Source organism: Clarias gariepinus, chromosome 23 (genome assembly GCF_024256425.1).
Source record: "Clarias gariepinus isolate MV-2021 ecotype Netherlands chromosome 23, CGAR_prim_01v2, whole genome shotgun sequence".
Taxonomy (NCBI): domain Eukaryota; kingdom Metazoa; phylum Chordata; class Actinopteri; order Siluriformes; family Clariidae; genus Clarias; species Clarias gariepinus.
In genome coordinates this window covers 23,314,907-23,337,245 of record NC_071122.1, presented here as the reverse complement: position 1 = coordinate 23,337,245, position 22,339 = coordinate 23,314,907, and the positions used below count along the sequence as shown (strand labels likewise).

Sequence of the window (22,339 nt, the reverse complement as noted above, 5' to 3'; positions counted from 1 at the left end):
CTCAAAAGTTTGCATACCCTGAAAGAAATTGTTGACCGATAATGCAAACGATTTTTTTTTCTTATTTCGGCTTAGTGGTCACATTAAGTCATTAATTATCACATAATTATTTAAAACCTAATGATAAAGTGGAAATCAGCCAAACAACCCTGATCAAAAGTTTACACACCCATAAAAGTTTGGCCACATGATAAACACACAGGTTGTCACACACAGGTTTAAATTGATATTAATGAAAAACCCACAGAGTACAGGTTGATCTGGGGAAAAAGTGTTGGTGTTGGTGTTTCAGTAAGGCAGTTACTGCGCCCATGCCACAATAAGGCCCGCTTGCAGGACGCCAGACAGCACCTGGACAAGTCTCGCAGCTTCTGGATGATGAGACCAAAATTTAAATTTATAGTCACAACCACATGGTGAAAAGTACACCATCCCCACTGTAACGCATGGTGGTGGATCTCTCATATTTTGGTGCTGTATGAGCTCCAGTGGCATGCAACCGATGGCAAAACGAATGCAGAATGTTATCAGAAAGTACTGGCAAAGAATCTGCATTCTACAGTACGAAGGCTGTTCATGGGACACTCTCGAACGGCCAAGTTGACCCTTGAATGGCTACAGCAGAAAGGGGTGAAGGTTCTGGAGCGCCCATTACAGTCTCCTGACCTCAATATCATTGGCCCACTTTGAGAAGATCATAAACGTGCAGTTAATGAATGATAACGAAAGAATTGTCACGAACTGGAGGCATTTTGCCAAAAAAGAATTGGCAGCTAAGAGTATTAAGGACCTTCATTTTCCAATATTATTTCTACAGAAGATACAAACTCCATGCACACAGAAGCAGGAATTGAACCTGGATGGGAATTGAACCGGAACCCTGGAGCTGCAAGGCAACAGTGTTAACCACTACACCACCGTAGACCCAACTTGAGTCCAATAAAAAATATAATACATTTGTTTTGCCTTCTCACTTTTTTCTTTAAAAAAATGGTACACATCTTGCAAATCCTCCCAAGGTATGCAAACTTTTGAGCACAGCTGTATATCACTTATGGCATCTGTGATTCTAGTTATTACCCTCGAGGGTGGCAGAAAACTACAACATGGCAGAGAAAACAGGAAACGTCTGCCACAGGTGTGAAAGAGTTGCGAGTGAGTGTTGCGTGTGAGTGCGAGTGAGTGTCGTGATACACCGAGTGTGATCATTTGTGCGGAATCCCTTCAAGCCCGGCACTCCCACACTTTAATAACGAAGGATTCTTGTTACCTATCTATCTTTTTTCTTTCTTTTCTCTCCCTCTCTTCCACCGTCTGAGGAATATCAGAGGATCTAATCTCCATGGAAATCCATCCTGGCCGTTGCCTTGGCAACAGCCCTTGCTTCAAGTGTCTCTGATTTTCTCTATTCAGAATTTCATTGTGCGTGTGTGTGTGTGTCAAGGTTTTGGTAAGTGATATCACTAAAGCCCCGGTAGCCGGAGAGACGGAGACGGACACAGAGACGGTGAGAATCTGTCCGAGAGCTCGTCCTCGTCTGAAGTGGAAGCTCTCGGAGAAAGCCGCTCTAACGGTCGACCTTCATAAACGTCCCCTCAACATTTCCTCCTCCTGTTAGATCACTTTAATCCTGATTTGACATCTGACCTAACACATTTCCTGATAAATGTAATTATTTCTTGCAGATGTGGCCTGAAAAAGATCTAAAATGTCTCAGCATGGTGAAGAACTTCGTCTCCGAGATATACATGCAAATGAAAAGGATTCCGCTGCCCCTTTTCCCCGTCCCCTCCTTCCTGATGAGGGATTTTCACACCGAAGCGATTCAGAATGCAATTTGTGGGCAGCAGAGTATGAGAGCCGGATGGGGGCCGGAGTGCAGCAGGGGCTTGGAGAAGCACCAGGACTATTTAACTTAAGAAGAAAAAAAAAAGCTCAGAGATAAAAGAAGCCCAGAGACTGGCGCTGTGGCGGGTTTTTTTTTCCTAAGGAGAACCATTCTTAAACAGTTAGCGAGGGGGGCAAAACAGGGCGGAGGAAATCTTTGACAAACTTTATGAGAAGTAAACAAGAGCGAGACTGAGACGCCGGTGGTGGATTTTAATGCGAGATGTGTCAGAGTTAGTCTTTTGTGCGGCTTCTGCACTCAAAGTCAAGAAAAATCCAGGCTAAGGAAAGGAAATTAAATAAAATGATACAGCAGGAAAGAATACCGCGACTCGCTGCGCCGACACCAGTTATCACATCATCTCCGTCTCATTTTCCTCTCTTCTTTTTCCTTGCCATGTGGTCCTTGATTAGAATCAAAGTGACATTTTTGAACTCGATCCACTGACATGTTTTTCGTGATTTACGCTGAAGATATGCCACCTATTATATTACAACATTATGCAATCACACTCCTGATGCTTACTGCAAGGTGTCCAAAATTAATAGTAGGATCTTTATATTAGGATCATTATTTACTACTGAAGATTACCGCAAAAAAATATAAGCTTAAATACGCACACCATCGTAAGTTAAACAAAAAAAAAATTGAGTTATTGCATTTTTTTATACAATTTGTTCGTGATTCGGTGGTGTAGTGGTTAGCGTTGTCGCCGTGCACCTCCAGGGTCCGGGTTCGATTCCCAGCCAGGCTCGATTCCCGTTTCTGTATGCATGGAGTGTGCATGTTTTCCCCGTGCTTGGTGGGTTTCCTCCGAGTGATCCGGTTTTCTCCCACGGTCCAAAGATATGCAGGTTAGGCTAATTGGCGTTCCATCACAAAGATTCTCAAAGGGGTTTAGGTCTAGACTCTGTGGTGGCCGATCCATGTGTGAAAATGACGTCTCATGCTCCCTGAACCACTCTTTGTTGATTCGAGCCTGATGAATCCTGACATCGCCGTGACATCAGTAAAGAAAAAAATCCACTCGGTACATTCAGGTCGTCAGCTGACTTGATTTTATTGCCACATACAGTAACCTTGCTGAGTCTAGACCTGAGAAACTGAAGCAAGCCCAGATCATAACACTGTCTCCATAATGGCCGCACCGCTTTATGTCCTTCCCTTCTAACCCTGACACGCCCATCGCTCTGATGCGTCTCACTGATAAGTGGGGTTCTTAAGCCTACACAGCTGTTTAGTCCCAATCCCTGGAGTTCTCCTTGCATTGTGAGTGTGGAAATCTCAGATCATGATCATTTCCTCCTCTTAGATGATGGGTCACCACTATCCCAGGTTTTAATAATGCGTTTTTGTCGGTTCTTTACCCAATTGTAATACTTTCAGCAATCTCCCTAGTTTTTTTTTTTTTTTGCTTGATGCTAAACAATAATTTGACCCTCCTGAAATAGAGGAACATCTGCGCCACGACCCCAGGGTACGTCTTCTGATCTGATTAAATAACATGTTACTGCTGAACCATATTAATCACTGCAGTAATTAACATTTAGGCATTTGGAAGACGCTCTTATCCAGAGCGACTTACAAAAAGTGCTTTAATGTTTACATCATTGGATACATACTTACACTGGGTTAACTAGGTTAATAACTAAGTGCCATTAGTCCAACACAACTGGGTAGAGGTTTTTTTTAGGGTTAGTTTAAGTACTGGAGAAACAGATGCGTCTTAAGTCGTCATTTAAAGATAGTCAAAGTCTCAGCTGTACGGACAGTAATCATCCAATGGATGCGCTTTTAACTATTTCCTCAGTTAAATCCAGACGGTGACGTTTGTGGGGTTTATTTGCCAGTAAAATATATACAGTATACAGTATATACCCTCTAAAAAAGAAGCACTTTGCACGTTGTTTCTTCACCAGTTTATAGAGCGATCGTCTTTACTGTTTGATCTCAAATATTAAATCTTTCCACGCACTAGTCACCGATAGCTAAAAGTACTATAGAAGGACACTATAAAGTCTTCTCTGTGTGACTACAGGCTTTGCTCTGATGAATCCTACAGGAGCGGAGACAGACATGAGATAAACTCCGGCTCACTCGAGCCCTGTGTATTTTTGGAGTTTTAGTGGCCCTTAATGGAGAGGACTGTCAGACGCAGCTGAGAACACACTCGTCCCCTGTGTTTTTCACGGACGTTTGACAGTCATCAACCCCGCAGTCCTGTGGATTACAGTCTTTTAACGAGAGAGGAAGTGAGAAAGGCTTCGGCAAGTGGGAATTAGAGAGCAGGCAATCAGGATGGCGAGGCTAATGTGGGCTTTCAGGGCTGATTGGTCTTCTTGTTTCACACCCTGTTAGGAAAGATGTAGTGTGATTCAGTGGATTGTGTGTGTGTGTGTGTGTCAGTATGTGCTTTTATAGGTCCTGGTGCACAATTGTACATGAAATTTATGAGCATACACTCTGCTTTTGTGAAAATGACTACAACTGTAATCCCCAGAACCCACACACCCCCACGCATCAGAGCTCACATTTACCGCTCACTCGTCATAATAATCTTCATAAATACACCAACATTCGGTGCTGTTGTTCATCTACCGGCTGGATAATAAACATTTCACACATCATTTACACACACACACATATATACATAATGTAATTACATTATTATCATGCATGTTTCCCCCGAGCCTGGGAGCCTGAAAACTGTGGCATTAAAGAGACTTATATTAAATCTAAAAGAAAAAAGGGAAAAAAGAAAATAAAAGGAAAATGAAGAGAAGATAGGTGAGAGAAGGGTGTGAGGAGGGTAGGTGAGGGGGCTTGACGAGGGTGGATGAGGGGGTTTGAGGTGGGTGGGTGAAGGTACGAGTAGAGTGGGTGAGAGGAGGGTGGGTGAGTGGGTGAATGGGTGAGAGGAGGGTGAGAAAGAAGGAGTGAGAGAAGTGTGGGTGAATGGATGAGAGGAGGGTGGGTGAGTGGAGGATGAGTGAGTGGAGTGTGGGTGAGAGGGTGGAAGGGGGGTGGGTAAAAGGAGGGTGAGTGAATGGAGTGTGGGTAAGAGCAGTTTGGGTGAGGAGATGGATGAGAGAAGGGTGGGTGAGTGGGTGAAATGGTGGGTGAGTGAAGGGTGGGTGAGGAGGGTGTATAAGCAGAGGGTGGGTGAGTGGAGGATGGGTGAGGGTGATAGGGTGTGAGGAGGGTGAGGAGGGTGTATAAGCGGAGGGTGGGTGAGTGGAGGATGGGTGAGGAGGGTGTATAAGCAGAGGGTGGGTGAGTGGAGGATGGGTGAGGAGGGTGTATCATGGAGTTAAACACAAAGAAACCAAAATATGATGGAGTGGAAATGTTAGAGTCACAGGCCGGCACCGTCTGAAAGCTTCGGGTTATAATCCAGCGTTACTGCTAACCATGAGGATTAGTTTTACTTTAATCCCTCTGTAAAATAACAGTGTTTTAGGATCTTCAGAGCTTTAAAGTGTGTGTGTATGTGTGTGTGTGTGTGCGTGTGTATGTGTGTGTGTGTGTGTGTGTGTGTATGTGTGTGTGTGTGTGTGTGTATGTGTGTATGTGTGTGTGTGTGTATGTGTGTGTGTGTGTGTGTGTGTGTGTGTATGTGTGTGTGTGTGTGTGTGTGTGTATGTGTGTGTGTGTGTGTGTATGTGTGCGTATGTGTGCGTGTTCAATGAGGTGTCAATGAAACCACACCACTGACTAGTTGAGACAAAAGTAATGTGTAAAAACTCATCAGCGGAAATTTGCCAGTAATTTCCATTTGTTTTATTGCAGTTTAATTTCGACCTCATTGAACACACACACACACACACACACACACACACACGCACACACACACACCAGTGCGCTTCAGCACTCCACTAATGTGTTTGATAACAGAATAAAGATGATGTCTTCATTCCTCAGCAGAAAGTCTCTCTGTAATTGCTTTAACGAACCTCTCAGCTTTAGTTTGTGTTATTCTCCGTAACCTTTGTGAGGACACGCCCTCCACGCCTCCTGCTGAGAAACGTCTCCTCGTTAGTTCCACTTCCTCTGCGCCTCCACATGGCACAACTTTCCTGTTTGCTTGACTCAATGCCAGAGTGTTTGTTAGATTTCCCATGAATCCCCCCCTAACACCCCCCCCCCCCAACCCCCGGGACGAGACGCCTTCTGAGCAGACGCGACATGTTAGTGGACATTGTGTGACATCACATTATCATATGACTGAGCAGTGGTATTTGTCATTTATCCTTCTGTTCTTCTATTGTATGAATAAGGGAATTTGCCAAAATGTAGACCCAAAATTTGTCCCAAAATGCTCTCTGTCTCTCTCTTTCTGTCTCTCTCTGTCTCTCTCTCTGTCTCTCTCTCTCTCTGTGTCTCTCTCTCTGTGTCTCTCTCTCTGCATCTCAGCCCTTTTCCCTCAGAGTGCCACGAGCAGGTAGTAGTTAAAGGGATGTGCAGCACAGAACAGCTACGATGTCTTTTCTTTTAAGTTTTGGATACAAATCTGCAACTGTTCTTTTTTTTCATCTCCTGTCTCTGTTTTCATCCTTATTACGGCTGAAATAATTAGGAAACGGTCCTATTGTCATAATTACGTCATATTTATTTTTGAAAACTAGCCGGTTTGTCAGCTCCGGCCATTTTCAGGCAAAAATTTCGCTGTAGTCCTGCATGGAGATAATGATGGTGCTGAGGAGGAGTGGGAAGATGTAGAGGAGGAAGAACAGCTCCAAGAGACAGAGGGCAATTTTGGAGGTTGAAAAAATTTAACAGTCCAAATGTAATAATAATGATTATTATTATTATTATTATTATTATTATTATTATTAAGTGGGTGAAAGAGTAATAGTATTTCAATTCGTACCGTGTGGTAGGAGGTTTGGTTTGATGTGCGTTGTGATTCCAGTGAATAAAAGCTAGTTTTATCCAATGCTGATGGATTTACTGCCATAAGTTATACTTCTTTCATCATCAACCAAATACACTTCCTGTTCAGAAAGTGAAATCAAAAAGTAGATCAGATAAAGATGCTTTAGTAGGTAAAAATTCACTCATACAACGTCAGCGCTGTTATTTCAGCATCGAAAATATGAACTCATCCCAGTAAAAATATTCAGTTTAGCTTTTCTATTTAATATATATTGGTGCTACTATATCTACAATATCTACTGGTTGTATCTATAGATTTAATTGCATAACACTGGGCTCTTAGTTCGGGTATATATACACGCCCTTACCTCGGACTGCCGTGGATATGTTTGCTCTAACAACCCATGTTATATCTCTGAGGATTGTGGCGGCATGTAGGTGCATTATGGTCGTTTTTGTGTCATACTCTGCATATACCACTGTAAACTATTGAGTTGATTGGGTCTGTTGAGTGCCATGCCCACCTCGCTAGACGCAGTGATGTAATCCAGCACGTAACTCCCCAGGATGTCATTCTACTCAACATTTTCATTTCATTTATGGTGCAGGTTTAACATCAGGCAAATACCTAAGGACTGGCAACGGTTCATTAAATTCTGTCCAGACAGTTTTGTGTGATGCTGTGACAAAATCTGATTGGACAGACATATAGACAGACATAGAGACAGACAGAATTTGGTTTCGGGTCCTCTAATGAATAAAACGTAAAGATATCATTGAAAGAGCGGGTTCTAACAAATGTATAGACAAAACTTTTATTTTATTTTTATAGGTCGTGCATGATTAAAAAAATCCTTAAAAGTCCATTATTTCAAAGAATCATAGTTTGCATTATTTGCTATAAATGTGATATTTGTTATAAATTTCCTGCGGTGCTGTTACTGTTCTTCCCTAATTTGGTGTAGATGTAGATACATGTAGATAGCTAGATGTATGTACAGTGAAACCTTGGATCGCAAGCATAATTAGTACGCTTGTAAACCAGATAAAATTTTTCTATAAGAAATAATGGAAAATCTAATTATTTGTTTCATAGCCCCCCAAAAATAAATACATAAAAATAATTAACAGAAAATATAAAGTAAAAATAAAAAAAATAAACCTTACCTTTAAAAAAAAGTACAAATAAATGCCGACGGATGTGTTTCCGTTTGTGTTTTTAAATCATGACAGGTACAGTACTGTATGTGTCTTCATGTGCATTCCTAACGTGTTCAGAAAATCATGGCTACTTTACTACCTTTTGTCGTACAGGTTAAGGTGAATGCATAATAAATTCTAAACTTCACTGTAACCTAGGTTATTTCAGTAAATGTGATTTCAGATAGTGAGTGCAGAACACAGGTTTAGAACGTGCTTCCTGAGAAGAACACAACCTCTGACCCAATTAAATATCTGACAAAATAACTGTGTATCAAATCTTTTTTTGTACTACACGTAGAGCACAAACCCTTGAATATAAAAAGCCTCATTAAAGCAGTTGGGAAATCCGAACCTTATGGTGTTTTTTTGCTCAGTAAATCCACGGCTCCCTCATTCGCTGTTAGTTTACTGGCCAGTCTTGCCTGCACCAGTATAGCGGACGCACTGATCTACTTTCAGACCCGACAAAATTCACAGCATCCCATCATTACCAAGAATTATAACTTTTTAACAGTCTATCAGGTGATACTGTATCTGATTTGTTCCACTCACCCTCACCATCCTCTTCTGCACAAACTCGCTTTGAAAAGAAATCACTGGTGGGACATACAGTACAGTAGCATTTATTTAACTGGTTTAAAAAACTAGATGCAAAAGAACATTCTGACTACATCCTGTTTGAACAGCTGCAAAATATCAGCCGAACAATTTTCTACCGTATTAAAAGATGATGATTGTGAGATGGTGACGTGGCAACGAATGACTTCAGCTTCACCATTCCACTTATTTTAGCTTCACATTATTTGGTATTTGGAGGAAGACTCCAGTGCTCTTCTTCTCGTTGGCAGTGTAAGCAGCAGCTGTATTACCAGGCGTGCTGATTACGGTACAGCGCCACCACACTGCTGTAATGCCACACCAGCAGTAAATCAGAAATCTACAGAGTGCAAATCTTGTGGGGGGGGCGGCACATAATTTGACCGAGGCAGCTGCCTTGTAATTCCCTGTGCACCCTGAACAGCTGTACATTAGTCCAAGTTATTGCGAGATGGAGCCATTTTGCCCAAACGGTCATCAGCTGGGAGGAAATCAGTTCTGATGGTCAGAAACAATCCAGGAAGCCCCAAGGCACAGGCCTGCCATGAACCGGAATCAGCTGGAACTGACACCAGTGTCACTGTCTACAGTCGTACCAGTTTTATATCACAATCAATTGAAAGGCTGGCGTCCAAGAAAATCCTCCAAACACCTTCAAGCTTGATAAAAGTTTGCAGCTGAGTACATGGAGAAAGAAAAAGCCTTCTGAAGGACAGTTTTAACCAGAGTCTCTGACTTCGGAGGAGTAAAAGTGAGGTGTTTAACCGTGGTGTTGGTGGTGACATGCTCTGGGTCGGTTTTTTCTTTCCAGTAAAAGCACTGGTGCAAAGGGGATGGAATCATGAAAAACGATGGAGGATGCCCTCAGCAGAACCTTTCACTCATCAGCTAGACAGTTAAAATGTGGACAAATCTGAGTGTTGCAACAGGACAACAAAGCTGCATGTGGAATGGATAAAGCAGGTTTAACTTTAAGCTTTTGGAGCCTCAATGCTAATGTAAATGTATATATAGTGCATAAAATCAGGTCTGTCCCAGGAAACCAAGGAATTTAACTGAATACTACTGATGCTGCCAGGAAGAGTGGTCCAATATCCAACCAGAATTCTGGGCGACCAAAAGCATCTGCCAAAGGTGAAACTTGCTAAGGGACTAAATATTATGCCGTATGTATACTTTTGTCCCTGTTTAGATTTAAAAAAAAAAAAATGCTCCAAATTCTTGGGTTTTTCTTCTATTTAGGATTAAAGACGACCTCTATTTTGTTCATGTTAATATGAGAAGAACGTTTTTAACGTACATGGATGTTTTGTGCTGTTTGAATTTTCCGCCTATAAAACAAAACAAAACGTCTCTTTTTACTAATAAAGATAAATGGTTTCAGGGTAACACAATGCAGGACTCAATAAATCAATAGGCGGTGCTCTTTTCCTCCTCGTCCCCCTGATCATAAGTCTTATGGGATGTCCTTTGAGAATAGAGAGACAAAGCATTAAAAAAGGATGTACAGTACCAGCGGATCCTCCCTGGTCTGGACGGTTTATCAGTGATGAAAATGTATATCTGCCTGGGAATTAATAATACATTTCAATAAAACATTTTATTTTAATAAAGTCCGCCGGATCACCGAGATCTTATAAACTGTTGATGTGCGGCTGAAGCCACAAAGCCAAAAGCCTGTCAAATATCTTATGTTCCACGTCAACGCACTGCGTCTTTCAGCTCAGAGTGTTTATAGATGAACGGATTACTCTGGAATTCAGCCAAGCAACTAAAAGTGCCCTGTTCGATAGATCCGTCCTCCAGAGACACAATTAAAACCAGAACTGCTCTAGTGAACGGCTGTCCACTTTCAAGCTGCAATCCAGTCTTTTTTTTTTATTTCATTTTCTTTTTGATTGTTTTTGTCCTGCTGTGTGTTAATAACCTCAGAGTTCCCGAGGACACAGTGGCACTCCTCAGGCCTGTTTGAATCTCTAAATATTTTACACTTAATAAATACCATCACTGGCCACTTTATTAGGTACACCGCGCTAGTATTCGAGACTAAGGTTGCACTTCGGTACCAGTTTTAATTCTTCTTGGAATAGATTTAACAAGGTGCTGGAAGCATTCCTTAGAGATTTTGCTCCATATTGACATGACAGGATCACGCAGTCGCTACAGATTTGTCGGCTGCACATGCACGATGCGAATCTCCCGTTTCACCACATCCCGAAGGTTTGAGGTCTATTGGATTGAGTATGGGGGACTGTGGAGGCTGTGGGAGTACAGTGGACTCAGTGTCATGTTCCAGTTTGAGATGATTCATCGAGGCTCATCAGACCAGGCGATGTTTTTCCAATCTTCCATCTTCTTCTGATGCTGGTGAGCCCGTGAGAACTGCAGCATCAGTTTCCTGTTCGGAACCGGTGTGGTCTTCTGCTGCTGTAGAACATCTTCTTTAAGTTTGACGACTTGTGCATTCAGAGATGCTCTTCAGAATGCCTCGGTTGAAGCAAAATCTTATTTGAATTGCTTTTCTTTCAGTTCGAACCAGTCTGGCCGTTCTCCTCTGACCTCTGGCATCAACAAGGCGTTTTCACCTCGAGAACTCTCTTCACTAATTATTTTCACTTTTTTCAGACCATTCTCTGTAAAACCTAGGGATGGCTGCCCGTGAAAATCCCAGTAGATCAGCAGTTTAAGAAATACAACAACGTGGCCATGTTCAGAGTCACTTAAATCACCTTTCTAACACATTCTGATGCTCAGGTTCAACTAAATACATTGCCATGTGTTAATGTGGAGGTGTACCTAAAGAGGTGGCTGGTGAACGTATTTATGAATCAGATGTTCAAATAATGTCGTGTGTGTGTGTGTGTGTGTGTTTGGCAGATCACATTGCATAAGTTTCCCCATGGAAACTGCAACATAGTGAGATTATACTGCAATGTTTTCAGCTTATATTTCTGAATAGAGCCTCATGTTGCAATGTTTTCTGTTTCTGTATGCCGATAACAGTACGGATAACGCCATACTAGTGCATGAGCATGACGCTTTGGCTGGAACAGGACACGTGTTAGGGTGTAATGGTCATCCTTTTATTTAATTAATTAATTCTTTCAGATTATAATGAGTTATGTTATTAAGTACTTACAATGCAATTACAATGAATATTAATGATCCTATTATATCATAGTAGTGCTGAAGATCAGGATGAAGGAAGCAAATTCATTATTTAATTATAAATGGAAATACTTTAGAGTGGTGTTAGAGTTGAATGCAAAAGTTTGCACACGTCCTGATTTATTTTTAATTTGAACATTTAATGAGTATGTCGCCGTTGTCTCCTCTTACTCTTATTATTACTTATATCACTACTCTTTTACTAACCCTATTGTTCCTTGATCAGTGGTATGGTACTGATTATTACTCTGTTCTCAGATCAGATTATATAATAATTAGATTATTATGTTATTGGTATTGTTATTATTATTATTATTATTGTTGTTGTTAGCAAATCAATTTTTTTTTAAAGTGCTGATTCTGTTCTTAGATCAGTGACAGGTGTGGAAATCCAGGAAATACCATAAAGATTTAGCAGAAAAGCCGAGGTGTGAGATGTGAGGAAGCCTCAGGAAGCACAGCGATGATTAAAGAGCCGATGATGGACCGGGTAGAGTGAAGAAGAGTTTTGTAAAAGAGAATAAAAAGGACCGATCTCTGAGTGTGTGTGTGTGTGTGTGTGTGTGTGTGTGTGTGTGTGTGTGTGTGTGTGTGTGTGTGTGTGTGAAAAGAGAATGCAGAAGCATGGAAAATGAGCATGTAAAGAGCAGAATAATGGTCTCCTCAGGACCAGACTTGTGTGTGTGTGTGTGTGTGTGTGTGTGTGTGTGTGTGTAAGAGAGAGAGAGAGAGATAGGGCCTGGAGAGGTGGCCAAGAGAGATGATTACCCACTAGAGATCAGAGTCAGAGAGCGCAGGGAATAAGGATAAGAGAAAATGCTGAGGAGGGAGAGAGCGAGAGAGAGAGAGAGAGAGAGAGAGAGAGGATGGTGTTGAGGAAGGGAGGAGCCCCGTCATTTACACTTCTATCAGTGAGTTGTTCCTTTTCTGTTCGCATTGAAAGACCTCACCAAGCTTATCTGCCACCATACTCCACTATACCCCACTATGCAACACAAAAATTGCACTGGCACTAAAAAACACAAAGACTACACTACCACACTCCTACACTATACCTGACTATACTCCATGTACCCCACTCTAAACTTCACCACACAATGCCTCACGCTGCTATAATGCACTTTTATACAATACTTTTTCCGATGGAGTAATCTGATTGTAGCAGAGGCTTTCCACAAGTGCTGATAATAGACAGTAACAGCGCTGGGATGTTAAACAATATGTACCAAGAATGATCTAAATTTAGGAAATGTCAGTCACCAGCATGAGTGACAGTAGGTCTGTACGGTCCACAGTACAGGAAAGAGGAGAGAAAACCCACATTTAAACCAGTCACAACCGCACCTGATAATGTTATGTCATCTTAAACAACACGCTGGCTCCTTAACAATCCTTCCGAAATGCCCTCGAACTATCCCTGCTTTTTGTTCATGGTTAACACCAGCTACAATGCTAACTAGCTTCTAACACAAACATGAATCCCCAATCCTACTTTAACCCCTGAACAAGGGCACTACTTAGGGTGTGGATCAAATGCAAGTGAATTTTACCCTACATAGCGCCCTAGGTAGTGCACTGTAAAAAAGAATAATACTGTAGTATGCATTGTAGTATGCTATAGAGTAGTACAGTGTATTGTAGTATAGTGTTGTACACGACACTACACTATTAGTACAATTATACTCAAGTTAATCTACTCAAGTAAAAGTAAAAAGTAGCTCATTAAACTTTACTCAGAGTAAAACGGAGGATTGAACAGTATACTCAGTAGCGAATATGATTCAAAATGTAGCGAAGTACAATACTTCTAACTAAACATACGTAAGTCAAAGTAAAATTACAGATTTTAAAAACTACTTTAGATAGTAAAAGTACACAAAAATACTCATTTACAATAACATGAGTAAATGTATTTTGTTACTTTTCACGTCTGACTATAGTAGGACAACATTTCACCACACTATACTACACTATACTCCAGTGCACTACACTACATTCCAGTATACTATACTATACTCCAACGCACTACACTACAGTATACTTTGATATACCATAGTGCACTACACTGTACTACCCTATGGTTTACTGTACTACACTATACTATAGTGCACTACACAATAGAACACTACACCAAACTACACTAAAATACTCTATATTGTAGTGCACATCACTACACTGAAGTATACTATATTATACTACAATGCACTTCACTACATTATAGTATGCTACACTATACTACCGTGCAGTACGCTACAGTATACTTTGCTATACTATAGTGCACTTCCTTACATTACAGTATACTGCACTATAATGCAGTGCACTTCACTACGTTCCAGTATACTATACTATACTCCAATGCACTACACTACAGTAGACTTTGCTATGCGATAAGTGGACTACATTGTATTACACTACACTATACTATGCTATACTGTAGTACACTACACTTAAAGTATACTACAGCTTCCTGTGGTATACTACAGTATACTAGCCCATACGTCACTTCTCTGTCGTACACTAAAGTACTCTACATGCCCTCTGTGGGCTGCCTACACACATAATTATCTCAGACATGAATATGCATATACTGTATTTGATTGGAGATTAAGTTATTCCAGCCTGGCAGCTCCTCTGACACCTGCTGCCGCTGTGAAGCCTCCTCACACCGAATAAATAAATCAGCACAATATTCACGCCTATTAGAGATTATTCAGCCATGGGAAAGCAGACGTGCTCACATCCCAAGTCTCTGTTAGTATTGGCCCCTTTCACTTTCTCTCCATCCCTCTGTCTTTCTCATGTCTCTCTCTATCCCTCTGTCTTTCTCATGTCTCTCTCTATCCCTCTGTCTTTCTAATGCCGTTTGCAGGATTTTGTACACATTGAACCGTCGCTTCCTCATTGCATTTGATCACGTCACTAAAATTTCTTTTTTTTTCTCTCTTAAAAAGGACAAAGTAATGGAGAAACAGTCAGAGTTTCATTACATGTAAAGTGAAATAGTTCAACCCTTTTTTGGTTTGCATTTTAATGATTATGCCTCAAAAATATTAAACAAAAAGGATTTACAATATAGAAATGTCAGACTTCCGAAAAATATGTTAATTCATGAGCTCCTTTAGAATGGATAACTGCATCAATGCAGCATGGCATGGAGGGGCGATCAGCCTGTGGCACTGCTGAGGCAGTATTTAAGGCCAGGTTGCTTTGATAGCAGCCTTTGGCTCAACTCGTCAGTATTTTTGAGTCTGGGTGTTTCTTATCTTTCCCTTGACAATACCCAATAGATTCTCTATGAGATTCAGATCAGACGAGTTGGCTGGCCAGTCAAGCCCAGTAATATCATGGTGAGCAAACCAGTTAGTGGCCGTTTTGGTCACACTGTAGGAAGGTGCTGCTGGAAAAGGAAATCCGCATCTCCATAAAGCATGAGGTGATAAATCTCTCTTGGTAGATGGCTGTGTTGACTTTAGACCAACACCAGCAGGTGGACCAACATCAACAGGTCACCCCAAATCATCACACTGGAAAACTTAATTTCCAAATAAAATGCTAAATTTCCTGGCGAGCACTTTGGAGCACTGATAAACGGTCCAGCTCCATCTCTCCTTGGCCCAGGTAAGACACCTCTGACGTTGCCTCTGGTTCTGGAGTGGTTTAATACTAGGAATGCAACAGTTTTAGCCCCTTTCCTGAAGACACCTGTGCATGGTGTCTCTTGACACACTGGCTCCAGCCTCACACACTCCTTTTGAAGTTCACAAATAAGCTTTGGTTGTCAATCTCTTTAAGACTGCAGCCATCCCTGTTGTTTGTGCACCTTTTCTGACCGCTCCTCTTTCCTTCCAGTCAACTTTCCATGAATATGCTTCAACAGAACACCTTACCCCTCTTGTGTAGGGTGTTGATGATGATCTGATTCTGTACCACTGTCAAGTCAGAGATCTTCCCCATGATTGTGGTTGTGTGTACTGAGCTAGACTGAGACATACACAGCATTTATACTATATGAATAGTATTTATTCGTACGGTATAAATATTCAAGGATATTTCATTTTTATGAGCAGTAAGCTATAATTATTAAAAAGAAATATTTCCCTTTTTACGTGTAACAGATCTGAGAATTTCTTTATTTTTTCTTACTTTCAATCATCTCGGCTCAATGTGTTTACTCTCTATAATACCTGTTTCTATTAAAAGAGGAGCTCTATATTATATTTGTATAGAGAAAAATATTAATAAACGAATCTCTGACCTTCTCTCAGGACAGGAAGCTGTGTGCTCACCCCTTCCTCGAGATCTACAGGAATCACTTAATCCACTACCTGAGTCCTCTGTCCAGACAGGGAGACTTCTACGTGCCGGAGGTCCAAAAAGCACCCAAAAGACAATCGGAAGGTGAAGACTCTGAGGAGGACAAGGGGAGTGACATCACAGGTAGACGCCATGACGCCATCCGTTAATATTATATATAAAACGAGTTCTTTGGAGGGTTAGAATGTTTCGAAGGGTTATGTGTTCCTTCTCATTATTACCTGACATGGTGAAACAGGTTGTAATTAAACAAAGAATGCACAAAAATGCTGTGTTGGTGCACAGCCTTAATATTGCCGTATTCATATTTCGAGATTAATTAATGATTTGAGCTTGAACTTTACCAACCAGGCATATGGCGCTCGGGTAAATAATGTAACACGTCATTATCTCCGCTCTGAATAATGAGACAGGTGTATGTGAGAAGAAGAATGAGTGTGTGCATGTAATTATGTTTGTAAACAACATGTCAGCCTGTGTGTGTGTGTGAGTGAGTGTGTGTGAGTGTGCAACTCAGGGGTGCTGTGTGCTGGGATCAAACATGGCTACTCAGTTTGCATCACGGAGAGCGAGAGGTTCGATGGATCCCCTCAGCATGAGTAAAGGACGTGTTGTACACACCAGCTGGCCACTGAGTGTGTGTGTGTGTGTGTGTGTGTATGCACTCTCCCCCCTGTGTGTGCTACCCACACCTGTCAGTCTGTCACTCTGTGAAATCTATGGCAGGCTCGGTATTAACTAATATAACTGAGCATTAGGGATCACAGAGGTGTTGTAATTACTTTTGCCGCAGCGTCTAGGTTGGACACATTGTTTGTGCGATTTGTACACACTATGTTTCCCTCATAATGCCCCCTGCTGGCCATTCCGACAGCGTCTGACTATTATGTGTCTCCCTCGGGAGCCAAATCTGTTGATCTAATAACACAGTTCACTCCGAGCCATCATTCTGTACAGAACACTAATATTGAAATGCTGGTAAAAACTGATTTATCTGTCAGAAATGTGGCATTTGTACCGGAATGTAGTTTTAAACCTAATATTTATTCTTTGTTCATTTAGATCATGTAAATGCGAATGCAGACTGATACGGGAAATCTCTGTGATTCTTCCCGGAAAAACAAAAATGGAAACTGGAATTTTTCCTTTATATATCAACTAAAGAGCATCAGTATTGGTACGGAAGCTTCTGTTTATGCACACGGTGATGTCATTGACTCTCACTCTTTATGAACTGATGCAGATTCATGTTTGATTGTGTAAAACTGCTTTATCTGTCATGTGTTGTTTTTACTGGGATATAATTTTAAACTGGACTTTTACTTTTCGATCTATTTTGATCGTATAATTTCAACAACAGACTGATCATTAAACATGAAATCTCTGTGATTTTACCCAAAAACAAAAATAGAAACTGTTTTTTTTAATTTATTATTATTATTATTATTATTTATGTCAATTAAGCGTTTTAGCGTCAGGAGTTAATGGTTTAAATGCTTTGCCAAAGTTCACTCCGTCTTGATTTGGTTACAGATACGGAATAATCGAATTGTTCTAGCTCGTGCTCGGCCGTTCTATCTAGATGACCATAAATCCTATATATCAGCGCCTTCCTGTTTCCTAGCAGATGGCCTGAGATTAGAGATTACAGCATACTGTATATCACAGGAGGCCATTAGGTCTTTCCAGCCAGCAGTAAATCACAGCCTACGACCACGAACGTCTCCAGCTTCACGCGGTCTGGTAGAAGGCATGGGAATCAAGCACCACCTTTTATTCATATACATCGAATTATCACTCCACTAATTAGCTAAAAACGATCGAATTAGCTAATAAAGTGAATTCAGTTCTTTGACAATTGGCATTGGGTCTACTGGAACGCACTCGTGTCCCCCGATGCAAATGTTTCATCCCAGAAAAACAAACATTCTATTAAAGAAGTCACTCTGACAATCTAACCCCTTTGTGCTTCCTGTCATTTGTTCACACTCATGTTGCTGTACATTTCATCACCACCGGATGCACCCGATGCCGAGAACAGATTTCCAGCGGCACCAGGGTTTAAACTACCTAAGGTGCCAGGAAAAAGGCGATTCTCTGACAGACCAAAGAAGCGTGATGAGGAAACGCTAGTCTTGCATGTCTTCGGGTTCCCTTTGAGCCGCCTCGTTGAATCAGCAGTTTAATGCAAGCGAGCAGACAGAGGATGTTTTCAGGAGGCATGATTACATTAACATGTCTCCTCCTCGCTCAAGTGCAGACACCTACGTTCTGAATGAATCAGTCAGACACATTTAAACATTTCAGCGCTCAGCCAGGCCGCGACAGACGTGCAGACAGGTTTCTGCTTCTCACAAGCTGTTAAATTGACTTTCCTGTTATTAGTGGAAGCCTGTCAGGGCTAAGAATTATGCAGATCGCTTCGAAACCAAGACTGTAACACTCTGCCGGGAAATAATAAATGAATTTCGGCGTAACCCTGAAATCCACACAAAGTCTAGTGCTCATTGTTAGCTGCTTGAAGAGACAAAGCCTGGCGAGGACGTTTCTCGTAAAACTGATTGACATGGACAGAAGACTTCGAGACTTCACAGTGCGGTGATGAGACTCTTAGCCGCAGTAAAACATTTGAAAGGTGCAAACGTATTAAAGAAGGCCGTACGTCCGTGAATGACGATCCCAGGCCGAGGTGGATCGGCCTGCAGTCGCTCACGTTCACAGGAACTCAGCTGGGAGTTATTGTCGCATCTCCCGTACAGTCCTGATCTCATTGAAGGAATTCCTGGGAGGCCGGGTTTTTAGGATTAGAAGTGAAGCACGCAGTCTGATCATGGCACTAGTGAAGCACTGGGATAAGTGCAATAGTGTGACAGGGAATTATATACTGTAGAGAAATAAAGGGAGGTTTTACTTTCATAACTGTGTTCTGTTATTCTGTACAATATTAAGTCCTGCCCTGAACACCCACAATGTCTTTTTAAATTATGTTTGTGGACATAGGAAACATTTTTAGGAAAGGCTGAAAGAGAACCTTGAGGAACACTTTCTCTGACTGTGCATCAACTGGGAACGGCCTGTCAAGTCGAGATCTACACACAGCCAGACCTCGTCTGTCTAATCCGAGCGCGCTTTTCAGCCTGTCCATCAGCGCCGTCAAAGCCTGCACTCGAGTCGAGCTGCGCGATAACTCAACTCAACTCAGCTTCATTTATATAGCACCAATAAAAACAACAATTGTTGACCAAAAGTGCTGTACAGGCAGTCAAATATCAACAACATATAAATATTAAAACATCATGAAATACAGCACAGACCAATGCTGTCAAATTCCAGTTAGCTACAGTTGTAAGCAAGTGAAAAGAGATGGGTTTTGAGTTTTGCTGTAAACTTATGCAATGTGGAAACCGATCTAATAGGAATCGGTAAACTGTTCCAGAGTTTTGGAGCAGCAACTGCGAAAGCTCGGTCACCTCTTGATTTTAATTTAGATCGAGGAACGTTTAATAGTCTCTGATTGGAAGACCGTCCGGAGTTATACACAGATATTAATTCTAATAAATATAAAAGTGCTAATCCATTCAAGGTTTTAAAAACCAGCAACAGAACTTTAAAATCAATTCTATATCGAGTTGGTAGCCAATGTAATGACAATAAAACCGGGGTAATGTGCTCTCGCGCCAGTAATCCAAAAGCACGCAGCAGGTTACACTGGACTTAATCCTGAGCTGATTCCGTACTGTGATGAAATATTGCGCCAGTTATATGTACTTTTATCCTTTTTTTGGGGGGGGGGGGGGGGGGGGGGGAGTGAATCCTTTCTCTGAAATCGTACAAATGGGTGATCATTGTAGAATTCTTGTTCTTAAGGAGAGCTGGTTTAAAAACTGCAGGATGTTGGTGTCTGTAGTAAGCTTTACTCAATAAGGGCATTTCCAAGGGTTTGATCTAGGAGTGCACCGATCTCAAAAACACACGGTATAAAGTTTGTGCTTGTGAAGGAGAGTTTGAGTGGAAATATAATTTGCACTTGTGCAAAAAAAAACTTTTTTCTTGTTTTGAAAATATTGCCCAAATATAACACGATACAGTGGCAGGCAAATTTTCACTCTATGCGGTACTACTTTGCAGTTGATCGTTGGTCCACACCTGTGCTGGTCGACTCGGATGCCTTACACCACTAGTTTGAACCCTGGTTTGTCGGCGCTCATTAGCTTCGTTGCTACAGTATGTCGCGAGTCAGGTCACGTTCTGAGTCAGGAGTCGGTCAGCCGTTTCTCCAATTAAAACAGTGTGGCGATGCTTCCTTTGAGGCTATGCAGCCTCACTCTCAGACACACACACACACTTGCACTGCATATGCATAGTTATCCACAAAGGACTTACATTCAACACACACAGACACACACACACACACACACACAGTAGTGCTACCTTCAGATCCTCCTTCAAGACATTGGAGGCTCTCATTTCTCACCTGTGTGTGTGTGTGTGTGTGTGTGTGTGTGTGTGTGTGTGTGTGTGTGTGTAGGTGCAGACTCTATGAGTGAGTCCAGCTCAGTCAGCATGTCGTCCTTCGAGGATCTGCAGCTAGAGATGGAGACAGACGTAACACTCGATGGTCTGGAGGACGCTAAAATCATGTCTCAGTCTGGAGGCCTGGAGGAAGGAGAGGAGTGATGCGAGACGAGAGCGCTTCCTTGTGTGTCCGGGCTTTTAAGATGTTTCAGTGGTGAAGAGAACGCTGCTGCAGAGTCTTCTTTCCAACTTTTCTATCCTGACTCAAACATAAGGAACGTTCACATAATGAACAACCGATAAAGCATAGATGAGAAAAAGAAAATAACAGTGCTGTGTTTAAGAAAGATAAATGTATAATCACTGATCTGGTAAGATTTTGTAGAAAAAGGAGTGTCCCGTGAGAATACGTTTCCTATGAGGAAAGACTTCAGGGCGGATAAAAACGCTTTCCTCTTCGTCCTCCACCTGTATCACTTTACTTTGAGAAAGAAATGTTCTGCAGCATCACATTTCAACTACAAACGGTTAAAAATGTATGAAATATTGTTTATTAATAAATGTAATGATTACAATTGTAACTGTTGCCAATCTGCTGTGCTGTTAGGGCAAAAAAAACGAATCAACTTCAGCACCCCTGGGTTGTAGCACCCTGTCCTGGATTAATTATGCTGTAACTATACACACACACACACACACACACACACACACACACACACACACACACACACACACACACACACACTGTGGCCTTTTACTCCTTAAGTGTTTGGGGAAGATTTAGAGCTGATTAAAACCTGAATGTGGTTTCAGACCAGCGCAGCATGAGGTCAGATTAGACGTAACCTTATCCGAGACGTTTCTGTGTTCCAGTGCTCTCACCTGTAAGACTTGAAAATTGCACTTGGAAATTTTTTTTTATTAAACCAGCTAACCTGGATTTCTTGAACTTTGATTAATTGCGGCATCTTCCCTCATTTTTATGAAAGTGTTTAAATATTTCCTATTTAAAAAAAAAAAGTTTTGTATCTTGAGCAAGGTGCTGATTTAAAAATCTTAATAATTTAATATTTAATATAAAAAGGTCCTAATTTGAACACCATTTCAACTGTTGTATTTTTTATCCTGTTCCTGTTAGTCACTGCTGCTTTAAAAGAAAAATAACATCAATGTACAGTACTGCATCAGATAACTGTTACGGTTGGATTAATTTCTCTCTAATGAAAATCTTCAATATGTAAAATTTCTTGTGTATTTTTTAGGCTTGACATTTGATTATTAAAGCCTTATATTTTTATATATTACGATGTACTAAAAAGATGATTTCCCCTGAGTGAGGATCTGACTTGAATCAGACAAACAGTATTTCTCTGTTTTTTGTATCTTTTTTATATGACTGTTTTATGAAATTGGTTTTCTTTCCTGATGTCTCCTGGTTTCTCATTTCTCACTCGTGTTTTATTCGTAACAGAGTCAAACCAAATTGATGTTAATGTGTTTTGTGTGAGTTTCTGGTTACTCAGTTTTGTGTGTTACAATAATAAAATGTTTTAATGGTTATAAATGTTGACATCATTCACCTTATCAAATCAGAAATAAATCTCAAGTCAATTGATTTATTGGATTCTAAGACTCTGATTTAAACATAATACCAAAATATTACATGCATTACACTGTGAGAATTTTTGCACATCATTTAAGGACAACTTTTCAAATTATTAGATGCTCTCGGTTAAAACATGGTATCGGAGCTAAAGTGTCTCACCCAGGCGAAAAAGT

At 41.1% G+C, this 22,339-nt stretch overlaps 1 protein-coding gene across 2 annotated transcripts in view; it reads left to right on the top strand.

Moving 5' to 3' along the window:
- The window catches only part of LOC128511144 (testis-expressed protein 264), a 59,602-nt gene extending 37,676 nt beyond the window's left edge, over window positions 1–21,926 (top strand). For both annotated transcript variants that reach the window (XM_053483825.1, XM_053483823.1), the window contains exons 4-5: window positions 15,997–16,168; window positions 20,574–21,926. In XM_053483825.1, the coding sequence (XP_053339800.1) occupies window positions 15,997–16,168; window positions 20,574–20,722 (321 nt within the window). In that variant the 3' untranslated portion in view covers window positions 20,723–21,926. The remainder of the gene's footprint in view (window positions 1–15,996; window positions 16,169–20,573) is intronic.
- Window positions 21,927–22,339: the final 413 nt, after the last annotated feature.